General features: G+C 40.9%; 1 protein-coding gene and 1 non-coding gene across 2 annotated transcripts; one reads left to right on the top strand and one right to left on the bottom strand.

Moving 5' to 3' along the window:
* Positions 1–62: 62 nt before the first annotated feature.
* strat (RAB interacting factor STRAT) lies at positions 63–1,479 on the top strand. The gene is made up of 2 exons (XM_043433222.1): positions 63–468; positions 1,011–1,479. Exons 1-2 carry the CDS (start codon positions 340–342, stop codon positions 1,242–1,244), a joined length of 363 nt encoding a protein of 120 aa, XP_043289157.1. The 5' UTR covers positions 63–339; the 3' UTR covers positions 1,245–1,479.
* A 685-nt stretch (positions 1,480–2,164) lies between these two features.
* Positions 2,165–2,238, bottom strand: TRNAN-GUU (transfer RNA asparagine (anticodon GUU)). Its single transcript has one exon. It is a non-coding gene; the product is annotated as a tRNA-Asn (tRNA).
* Positions 2,239–12,069: the final 9,831 nt, after the last annotated feature.

Here is a 12,069-nt window from a genome sequence, read left to right as displayed (position 1 = left end):
GATTTTTTCTTTCTCTCGTCCTCTCTGATTGTTGGTTATTGTGATTTCGAAGTCCCCACTCCCCACTATCACCAGATGGTTAGATGGTTTAACGGAATGATCTGGAAATTGTCAATTTTCGGCACCTGCTTAATTGCCAGAACATATGAGAAATTATTTACTAATTAATTTGATATATCTCTAATCGTAACGCATGACATAGAACATCATGTGTATTTAAAGTCACTCGAACGCCAGTTTTTCTCTTGAAATCTAATAAAAAAACGTTTTATTTAAAAAGTGAGGTTAGGAGTACCATTATTTGCGCCGTTAAAGCAGAACGTTCTTTACGAAATAAATATGTCTGGAGGCAACGATAAATGCGAGGCGAAAAGAGATAGCGATGGGAAGAATATTACTACGATCTCGTGTAGTCATTGTCCGTCGAAGATACTCAACCGCGGCACTGCGACTTTGATTAATCAAGAGGTAGGTATTATAACACTTTACTGCTCCAACGATGTTTATTCGAAATTTTACGTATATTTTGCAGTGAAAAATTTCTCCCAAATAAAATTTTAGTTAACTGGCAAGGTCCAAAAGATTTCTGACATCTTTGAGAGGCTACGAATACTGATTTGCATAGTCATTAATTTTCAAAGTCTTTACAGCAGATTGTTGAATCGATGATTGAATCATTCTTTGTTATTTAAAATAACCATTCTGACATTCTAACCTCATGGGGAAATCAACCAACAACTACAAGTGGATTTTTTTCTGCAAAAAAATTTACTGATTTCTGAGTAATTTTCAAATAATTGTGAAAGAAAATATGAAATTCTCAGAGGATTCATGGTTGTAGCAAACATTGGTTAACTCGTTTGTGACTATTATAGTTTCAATTTCTAGTATCGAAACTGTATTTGATTCTAATGTTTTGTTGAAGCAAGAGTAATAAGCAAAAGATAAAATTTTCTTTTGTTAGGGTTCCAAACTTTGGTTAAACTATAATACAACAATTTGGTCCCCAGTTTTCTCTACCATACGTACGGCGCAAGGAAGAGGGTGAAACCGACGAGAGGGAATCCATTTCCGAATACTGGCTCGTCGAGGATGTTTATACGTTTGAAAATATTCTAGTCTCAAAAACTGCTGACAACGTTAAATATTTGGCGTGTGCCGATTGTGAAAGAGGCCCCATAGGCTGGCACGATATTCCTACAAAAAAATCTTATTTGGCGCTCTGCAGAGTCAGGCACGCTTGATACCTCAATTCATTGTTCAATTATTTACAAAATAACTATATTATATACAATGATTTTTACAGTTAGACCCATTCCAACGTTCCTAACGTTTTTATTTGAAAAAAGCACAACAAATTTATCATTGATAATCTATAATTGAGTATTGTATGTAAATGCATTGAAGTTTAAACATTGTTTTATGAATTTATACTATTTGTACGCAACAATAATAAATATGTGATTATATGCCACAAAAGATTTTTAAAATAGTTAGTTCCATTCTCATTACTATAAAATTCAATTTGAGTTATGCTTCAGTTGCATCAAACATCTGTTTTGTTCTCATTTTTTTTTCGTTTACTGACGAGGCGGTGAGATGAAGAGTATCAAAAATACTTTTGTTTTTTCATGTTCTAAATCATGACCTCAACAGTAGGAATTTGAGTAAATAAGTTTTTCCAATTTTTAGTGGTTCGAATTTTCAAACGTGCAAAATAATGGAATAAAAATTGAACGGAATGGTCACGTTGATTATTTATAATGTAAATTAATATTTACAATTGTTTCAAGAAGTCTCCCCATAAGTTAATGAAAACGAATTGTAGCAGCAGAACTAGTGAAAAATATTGAAGTTTATTCAAAAACTTTGATCTTTCTTGCACTGGAAAAGGGTCAATATTTTCACTGTTGTTTTACAAGTATTTTGCAGCGAATTTTTCAATTCTGAGTCAACTTTACAGGCATTCGATTGTAAAGCTTTCTCGTCTCGTCAGGAATACAAGGCTATAGAGAAAAAGTATCTCGATCCTAGACCCATCGACTTTTATGTATTTGGACGTATCATTATCACTGAGCTTTTATTCTTTCACCAAAAGCCCTTTGAGGGTTTCTACATCAATTGTCATTGAACTAAAAAAGTATTAAAAAATAACAAAAATAAACGCCCCCGGGTGGGCTCGAACCACCAACCTTTCGGTTAACAGCCGAACGCGCTAGCCAATTGCGCCACGGAGGCTTGTATATCAGACGTAGAATGAGAGTCCGTCTTCAGGAAAATTCAAAGAGTGTTATGACTCGATGAGAAATTGTTATCAGTAAACCCATCTCGTTACAGCTGCGATCGTGTAGAAACAGAATAAAGTTCGGTTGCGAAATAAAATTGTTGAAATTCGAAGCAATTTTAGTGTACCATAGAACGGTACACTGAAATAGGGCATTCGTAGTTTCTATATAAGTCCACAGAGGGCCTTACTATGCGGTCTTTTACCGCATCAAATTTATGGATCATTTTTATCCAGAGTGTCAAGCACATTGCGGTTTCGAGTTTTATTGCTTTGATTTAATTTTAGAAAAATCTACCAGATTTCAAATTCGTCTTTATTGGGTTTATTGTAATTTTTCTGTTATTACTTCTTACGTGGCAAAATTAAAAACTAATTAGATCGTTTTATTTTGACTCCTAATATTCGAAATAAAAAACTTCTTTTACCAAAAGATTTATTTGCTATTTTTTCAGAGTCAAATTATCTATATGCAGTATCGATTTTTGTACAAAGTTCTACGAAGATACATCGGCAGCTTTTTTTTTGTACGTGCGAGGTTGAAAATTCAGATCGGTCTTGAGTGAAGGTTAAGGGGATGAAAAAAGGCTGGACCACTCCACTGCCAGGCCCATTAGTTACCATTAGCAAGGTCCATAGTTAGACTCACACAGTTTCAAGCCCTAAGCAGATCGATTAATGGACCAATTTGCATTTAAGCGTAACTACCTTAATGCGGCACACAGATGCATTTATGCAGACTCGCTGGACGCCTTACAAATAGACATTTCACCCCGTGTACTTCTTGTGGTTCTAGAACTGGAGATTCAGAAACGTAATCAGCTCGTAAAAAATGATAGGAAAGTCGTGATAACGTTGAAATTTCCACACAAAATTACCAGCCTTCTGGAACGCGAAGACGAAAGTATAACAAAATGTTTTAACGATCCATTGGGAAAGTTGAAAAAACACCAAGTCAAACGAACAAGTTTCATGCAAATTAGATTTTTACACTGCAGACAGAAACATTGGCGAAACAATAATAGCACCTCGAAGTTCAGTTGAAAGAAAAGTCTCGTCAATCTCCTCCTTCAAAACACCGAATCCCTTCAATTTTGAGGGAACGCCAAACTCGCTAGTAATTTGACGAAACTTTTTGCGATGATCGAAAAATTTAATTTGCTTGAGCGCACTCTCTATGGAAAAGAGCGTCGAAGAGGATGTGCAAGAAACGAGGTAACGGCGGAAGCGAAGGATATGCAAAAAGCTAATATGTTTGGGAGTGCCGATGGCATATTCGCGTCTTTAAATTAAGACAGCAGTTGAGGGGAGTGGCACGAGGTGTCGATAATGAATCTTCCAAGAGTTAATTAGCCCCGGAGGTGAGGCAAAGATAGGAGGTTGGTCGTGGCATACCGATATAAAGAAGTCTCTCGTCTTTCTATGCTCGTAAGTGCAGAGCAAAACGTTCTCCACTCTCTGTAAATCGTTACGCTCTCTCAGGGAGCTCGAGCATTTGTATATGTACGTATGTGTATTGAGAGTGGCAGGAGAGTGCAAAGGTATCGAAGAGAGGCGAGTGAGAGCCTCGGAGCTTCTCGGGTGAAGAGCCAAAGCCTAACTGAAACGTCACGCCACTTGTTACTCGTTAGTGTGCACGATGCCATCTTTAATGTTGGCCACTCAGTGTAACCGGGCCACGTTGGCTTATGTATACAGTAGCCACGGCACAGAGGGCACATCGATCCCAACCGGTCGGCGTGTGTAATTAACAATGCCTTTTTCCTCCGACCTTTTCCTGTGCTCGGTTCTCCCCTTGCCGTTGCTCCGTTTCCGCTCTGTCTTTGGCTTTTTTCACGGTTTTCGATCGATCGGGGGAGTAGGGCGAGTGTGAGGGATCTCCATCGAAAAATGGATCTTTTGAGTCTCCGGGGAATGAGGAGTCGAGGAATTCTTGGGGTTTCTTGCCAATTTCAAAATCCCGAGAATGTGAAATAGCTCATGCGGTTTAGCCGTCCATTGGAATTTCAACGTTCGCAGACTGGGCTGAAAAGCGATTACTTTGAGCTGGCTTTGTACTTTGAACGGGCTGTCCAAAAAATCTTGAAGAGTTTTGTCGAGTGGCTTCTTCGTATCTGAGCTTGAGCACCGATGCAGGATGGAGTTGAACAAACTTTGGGCTATTCGCAGCATCGTTGGACTCGATGAAATCTTTGCTACTCGCCAGTTCATCTAATTCGTGAACGATCAAGACAAACGCCTTGAATATTTTCTTATGAAATGGCAGAGTTATAAAATTTGAAAATGCAAAATGAAAAGTGCGACGAAATGCCGGACAATGGGGAAGGATTTGAAAACGTGTCGGACTCGACGAAGCAGAGAACGATCGAGCCACTAAATATGCCAACATACGCGCACACTGACGAGTACATCTATGCTGGTGGAGACTCGATCGGACGAAGAGACGACGCGCATTAAGCTGGGCGGTGGTCCCTCGTTATATCCGGGACAGGCAGCTCCGCGCATCTGATAGTACGAGGATTTATGGCGACCCTGATGGTTCATTTAGTGCTGACATAGGGAACGGTGGCTGGTGCGGTCGGTGCCGGTCGTGTCGCGCGACCGGTAGCGAACCGAGTAGAGAAAAACGTGTGTAACGTAACGTAGAAGCGTCGAGAGTGTGCGGGCGGAGAGTAGCTTTCGTTGCTTCAGTATCACGGTCATACGGAAATACCTTGTTAAAAAGAATAATCATAAAAAAAAAGAGAGAAGATGGGTGGCCACGCGGTATTGCGGGCCACCATAACCGTGACGGAATTCAGCAACGCACAGGCCGCAACGATTGCACGAGGATAACGAGAGACGGTTACGACGCTTATACGTAGAACCGAGCAAAAAAGCATCTCACTTTTGGGACAAAAGTGCAAAACATTCAGGGAGACTCGAGCGGAGAGGAGCAGGAGAATGAAAGATTGTGAACTTGCAGAGTCGAGGCCTTTACGTGGCGGTTCAGAGGTCACCCTCAAACGATTTCATCAGTATATCGCATACGCGTGCTATAAAAGTCTTTAAATAAATGGCACGAACGAAAGAAGGAAGATGAGAAAAGACTTTTTGACATGAATTACAGACCTTAATCCCAAAAGTTTCTTACAAAATTCGAACTTAGACGTTATCAATTTTCAACACCCAGCGGGGTTGAGCGATTGAATTCGAAAAGTAGCAGCAGCATTCAAAGTAGTTCGGACGTTCGATAAAGCAGGGTGAAGGTCCACTTTCTTTTGCGGTAAATGGTAGTTTAAGGTCTCCTGATAATGATGAGCACAGTTCGGGGGCCTCTCACGGGGCAAAATTTTGAATTATTTCATTTACAATTTTGAGTTTTTAACACGGTAATCTATGGGAGAACTCGCAATAATATTAATTCTGAATAAATTGTACGGTCTTCGAGCTTCGTGAAGAAAATTTATCACAGATTCCGTTTCTTTAAAAAAAAAAACATTACCTTACGGGGCTTTTGAGAAAGAAAACATGAAAAAACTTTAGTTTTTGACGCGTCGAAAGCGGATGTCAGTCATTACGTTGGACTGCTGGTAACAGCTGATTGAACTTCGGGCAAATTCGGGAATCGCGGGGATTTCATCAAATTTATTTTTGAGATTGACTCACGTGCTTTCATTCGTCTTGTAGCTTCGCTTTTTTTCACCGAATTTATAATTTCTTTTTCTCGATGTAAACTTTCATAGCGATATATAAACTTTCTGTCGCATAATAAAAATATCGACTCAATCATTAACTAGTCAAGTCGAAGTATGAATTTTATCTTTTATGATATTTTTAAAGCGTTTTATTACATTCTTATCATAAAAATATTCTCAATTTATTAATTTTATTAATAATTTAGATTTGAAATAAATCAACAATATCAAAGGAAAATTCACGTTTGACAAAATTCGAATTTCTAGCCAAATGCAGTTGATCCATCGCAGTGGCTAGTCAAGAGATCATTTCAATCTGTAAATAATCCATAAAATATTAGTTCAGACATTATTTTAGTGACAGCTGAATATCAATCAAAAAAGTTTCTTCGTAGAAAATTGGTTCCAGTCACATTCTTTAATTAGCAATACTATAAAATATTCATCAACGTTTTCATGGTCAAAGATATTTCTTACGAGCACGCTTCTCTGGCATCCTGTTTTGGAAATCGGGTTCTCCAGTTCCGCCATTCAATGGAAACAATCTGATAGTGTTCGCATTCGGATTGGCTCCGCTTTATTCGCGGTCACGTTTAGCGTCTTCTCATCTACATCGTATAGGCAGAGCGGTGGTGGCAGAAGGCATACCGACACTCCAAGTAACTGCTCCACTAAATTGAAATTTTTTAATCATAATATTTGGCAAATCTCAGTTTTTCTCATTAAAAATAATGTTTACGGTTATGCGAAAATTTTTAAATTCTATCGAAAGTATAACTAATTGCGAGAGCTTGATATTGGGGCTGAAATGTCCATAAAAGCCGAGTTTCCATGAGTCGTGAGTGCTGGAATTTCCAAAATTTCTCCATTATTTATAGTTATAATTGGTCGGTGACTGCTTTCAAATATCCTCTGAATTTTTCCGTGCATTTCGAGCCTCGAATAAAAAGCAATCGAATCTGTCTCTAATACCGCGTTTTGTGAAAGGTCAGCCTGCGTGCGTCATTGTGTCCAGCAGGATCGCGGTGAATGTCTGAAAGAATGTGATTCCCAAACAGCAGAAAAAAGTGTTGGCGATGAAATAACGAGGGTGTTCGACACACTTCGAAACGAGCTGTGCCTACTTTCTTGATTTGAGTTTTTTAGCATGCGCATAACGATCATGTGGTAGTTCATAAAGGTGAAGATTATGCCCGGCGGATATGAGTGCTGAGGACGCGGTGGATTTCAGATGGATTTGAGATTGCTCGATTGCTGTGTAGTTCCAATGTGAGTGTGTACGGAGTGGGGAAATATTACGGAAGAGGCTTTTTCACACGGTATATGAGCAGGCTGCAACTGTTGAATATTCAAGAGAATCGAGAGAGTTTATGCTTTCACCGTGTGTATGCCGAGAATCATCAAATAGATAAGTGATTGCCGGGTTATTAAGCTCGTCAAGCGTTTCTCCGAATGTTTCATATTTCTCGCGGCTTACTTCCTTTTTTCCTCGTTGCAATATTGATTAAACATGTGCGCGCGGCGACGGGGTTATGTCCTTCGGAGGCTGGCGCTTCGCCGCGGATCGCGTTATGCATCATTTTATTTTGTCCTGAGCTCGCGGAGGATTAGCTCGAGGTTCACTGGAGGCTGTGGTGAGTCCGTGGCTAATCATCACTCTATAAATAAGCCTCGATCGCTCGGTTGCCGTTGCGAACGATCGAATTTTCATCCGGAAAAAGCGCACGTTCATCGCGAGCCTGGAAAACTCAAATAAAAGCGCGTTTCTCCCTCGGGCGAGCGACACAACACTCGGCGGAGTGGGTATCAAACATTTGTGCTTTGAGGGTCGTAAACCGTTCGGTATACGAGGAGAGATCGAGTCCGCGAATAGGCAGCCGAGTTAACCCATAAATAGTCGTATACACAGGCATACACACCGCCGGGACGTGCGCATATCTCGAATGCGTGGGGTCGAGGTACTTTCAGCTCGTAAAGCTACGATATTGAAGTTGGCGCTCATGTATTTCGCAGGACTGCGTCCATGGGTCGTCGCATCCTGTTGCGACGATGAAGTTTCTCGGGACGAGACGCGCGCGCAGTAATTCTCCGTCGTCGCATATCCCTTGCTCGATATCCCCGTTGCGGTATTCGGTTAGCGGAAAAGCAACCTTTCTGCGCGAGTCTCGCCGCGAGCGCGCTTCATAATCCATAATATTCTTGAGAAATATTACGATTGAAACGGCCACGTCCGATAGCTGATTAGTTTCCATTAGTCTATCGCGGAGCACTAAACACACTCGCTCTCAGGACATTAAATAATGAGATGAGTGAAAAGCCTCGTCCCCTTCGCTCTCCCTCCCTTCCCCCCCCCCCCCCTCCTCTCCTCTCCTCTTCTTTTCCCTGCCTTTTTTCTCTCACCAAAGTTTCACCAGATCATTTTGTATAGTATGTAATGAGAAGACTCGCGATAAATTTGTCAGATTATCTAATACACTTTGTGGAGGGAAATTAGAATGCATAGGAAATGAGTGGTGCTCCGGCATACTCGGAGCGCTGCTGGTCAGACGCGGTGGTCTCGAAATGACGGGGAGAGTGAGTGAGTGGGTTATAAGATGTGTATACTGCATTTAATCTTATAATCATGTACGTACAAACGTAAGTGTATGCGTGTACTCGCTCATAAGTTTGAGCGCACCAAGAGACTCGCCGCTTCTCTCTTAACGCCCGTTATAATTCATTAATATAAGCGCCCCGGCTAATTGATATCATGTAATAGCGTATAGCGAGCACGCGCGTTACAAGCATCATAAACGAGAGCGTGGGATCGACGGTGAAAGAACCGCGTTAGCGAAGCAAACTCGATCTCGGACTCTCGCTGTGATTTGCTGCTCGACTCTCTTTGGTACCACTAAATTCATGTATAGATACAGTTATACGCTTTGTTTATTAACAGAGTGCTGGAGCGTATTCGCTCAGCACGCGGACGATGGACTCGTTTTACTGGGGGATTTGAGTCCACCGTTTTTGCGGCTCGTGTACTCCAGTGGCTCCGGTGATTTTTCATCGATTCTCTTTCAGTTCCGCTTCAGTTTTCGCTCTTTGAGAGATTCGCACTTTCGATGTAAATTATGAGGGTAAGAAATGATTGAATTTTTGAATCCGCGGAGTTCAGTTGCAGATGATACGTCGGATCGTTGCTCTAGTCTCTTCGCTGATGTGTTACCGCGCTGAAAAACAGGATCGGTAAACTCGAAAAAAATTGAATCGTTTCAACCCAAAACTACGACAATGGCGAAACAAATATGGAATTGTTTAAACTCACCAATTTCATTGATTTTGAAACAACGATTTTTTTTAATTTGAATCCACATTTGATTGATCCAACAAAATATTAATGAAATTTGATTTTTCAATTCATAGTTTCAACCAAAATGAGGATAATTATTTTATAATTTTGTTGTTGATTTCGGTAAAAATGCGACGGAAAAATATTATGTTAACAACTGCAAAATTATTTTTCACTGCCCGCGTGATGCTCATCGCAGTTTATGGTATAAATGTGATTGGGTTGAGAAAATATGAAGTTATTCATATTAATAAAACTATGTAGTTACATTAACCAAATCGGTTTTATTAGATCGCGACTATTACGTGTTGAAGTTTAACTAAATTTGATCAATTTTAACACATTTTCGTTGATCGCATTTGGCGTGTTTAATTTACCAATCCTTTTTTTCAGTGCGAAGATACGAGAAAACGAAAAGCCTCGATTAGGTGAATTTCAATTTTTGGTGATCATGGCTCAATCAGGCAGCGATTCTGGTTGTCGAAAATCCATTTGATTTGGATATGAAAGGACGTGGAAGACACACAACGCGATTGAACGAAACTCGATAAAGATTTTTCGTAGCTGCGATCAAATATACGAATTGTAAAAAAATGAATTTGTATTTATGTGCTGTAGATTATTCATCGATTGTTGTTTATTATGAAGGATCCGAGTCGTGAGAGAGCACGGCGACGGTTAATCTGCCTTTCTACATAAGTTTCCCGTGCCGGAGGACTGATTTCTAATGGTCAGTTCACCACTCGTTGTCTAGCCGCCGCTCTCTGGATTGTGCAATTCTATTTTTATTGCTCTCAACCTTGGACACTGCGCTTAAACTTACGAACATCACTCAACGGCGTCCTTCCGTAAATTACCTTCTCAGAGCTTTCGATAAAAGTACATTTAGCTTCGTTGCCGCGAAGACTTTCTTGCATTCGCGATATGCGATTATGGACTCTCAAGGAGGAGCCATAAGTCTTTGACGAACTGCATTCATTTCGCGGAATTGAGACAGAAAGTAAAAAAGCATTAGCGGGCTTGAAACTTCCAACTAATTTTTCTAAAATTGTGTTTTTTGAAAAGTTTCATCGAAAAAATATGAATGAGATATATCGTGGATAATCATCCGTTAGAAGCCGAATACTTTCCGGGTTGTAAAGTGACGAGGTCAGCACTGGAATGAGCAGCCTCGAGGAGCTTCTCAAAATCGAATAAATATTTGTGCTCGTGAATAGTTGCATAGCAATTTTGGGAGGTAAACTGAGAGAAAGAGCCTGGTTAACGGTAATTCTATGCGTTTACGATTGAATAAAAATTTATTTCAGAATCGACATTCAATCGTGGTAGGTCTGATATTGAAATATTGGACGATGCGGTTGATACCGCATCGATGGAAATCAATAGAGAATTTGTTGTTCGATATCAGCATATATGCGAAATTGGTTTTCTAGATGTTGAGGATTAACTTTAGAGGTTGGGAGGATTAAGTTTTGAGTGGAACGAGCATGCATAAATATCGCAGCGTTTCCTCATGTGCTATGCTTTTTCATCGTTCGTGTGCGCAATAGAAAAGGATTTTGAAGGGCAGTAAAATGGAGATGGTGAATGCGCCTGAAAATCGTATCGTGCACGGGTTGTGTTTTACAGCTTTTCGAGAGGTTGGGCGTTATATATGCGCGGTGGAAGTTGAGTTGGAGCTCTTAAACTGATACAAGACGAATATACAAAGATATATACGGAGGAGTTGCAATGTGCCGTGGGAAACGTGACATCGATGCTAGTTGTATAAAGCCAAGCCGAAAGTCTATATCGGGTTGTCGATATAGAGGTCAGAGCGATGCGTGCGTATATATTTATATATTTAGAAGTAGCCGCGGGAGGATAAAAGTGCGCTGGCTGTACGATGTTCTCGACTGGCGAGTGACGAGTCTGCTGATCCTTCGTGTCTACCATCGATCACTCGTCGATCACTTTACTGTCGATTTTAGTGATGATGTTTTTTCTTTCAGCCGTTTGAAATTCCTCAGTGAAAGGGGGGTTACTCAATCTCTCTTTCTTCTGAGGATATTCAGTCTTTTTTATTTTAGTTTATTGGCGCGATGCGTCTGGAAGAAAAACGGAGTGATGCGCTTTGGTTGGAAAAGGGTAAAAACGAGGAAACGAAGGAAATTTGATCAGTTGATCCCTTCCTGGTTGGTCCACTTGAAATTTCCTTCTCTCAATTCGTCCGAGCATTTTTCCCGTTCGCATATCCCGCAAATTCGACCCCATCAGCTCGCAGTCCTACCCTTTCGCGTCGAAGTCAGCGGAGCTTCGCTCCTCTTCTCGATCGCAGCCCGATCCGGGATAAAACACGGAGATGAGCAGGGGATTGATCGATTAGAACGCGAGCTCTCGAGATCTGTGTTGAACGAGCGATAGATGATTCGTTCCTCACGCGCGATTACCGGTACCGATCTCGGCGGAGTGCACGATCGGTACGATCTCTATTTCCTTCTATCTCTTTCGCAGACTCCTCATGCCCGTTCGTGCTCCTCGTCACCCCCCGTAAAGCCCCGAGAGGCGTAAGTACTAATCTGTTTTTAATCGCAGTTCGACTCTCCACCTCGGTCTCGCAGCGCGCAGCGCGTACGTGTATAAATATATTTAAGGTAGTACACATGCTCATATATTGTTAAATATATATCTGTGTAAATGAGCTCGAAGAGATCGAGAGCCCGGACTCTCGTTGCGCTCGACTTTCACGAGGTTTATAGCGGAAAAGGAACAGTTCGAGGGCGAATGAAACGTTAGAACGT

The sequence above is a fragment of the Venturia canescens genome, chromosome 1, assembly GCF_019457755.1.
Source record: "Venturia canescens isolate UGA chromosome 1, ASM1945775v1, whole genome shotgun sequence".
NCBI classification, from domain to species: Eukaryota; Metazoa; Arthropoda; class Insecta; order Hymenoptera; family Ichneumonidae; genus Venturia; species Venturia canescens.
This window is presented reverse-complemented; position numbering and strand designations above follow the sequence as displayed.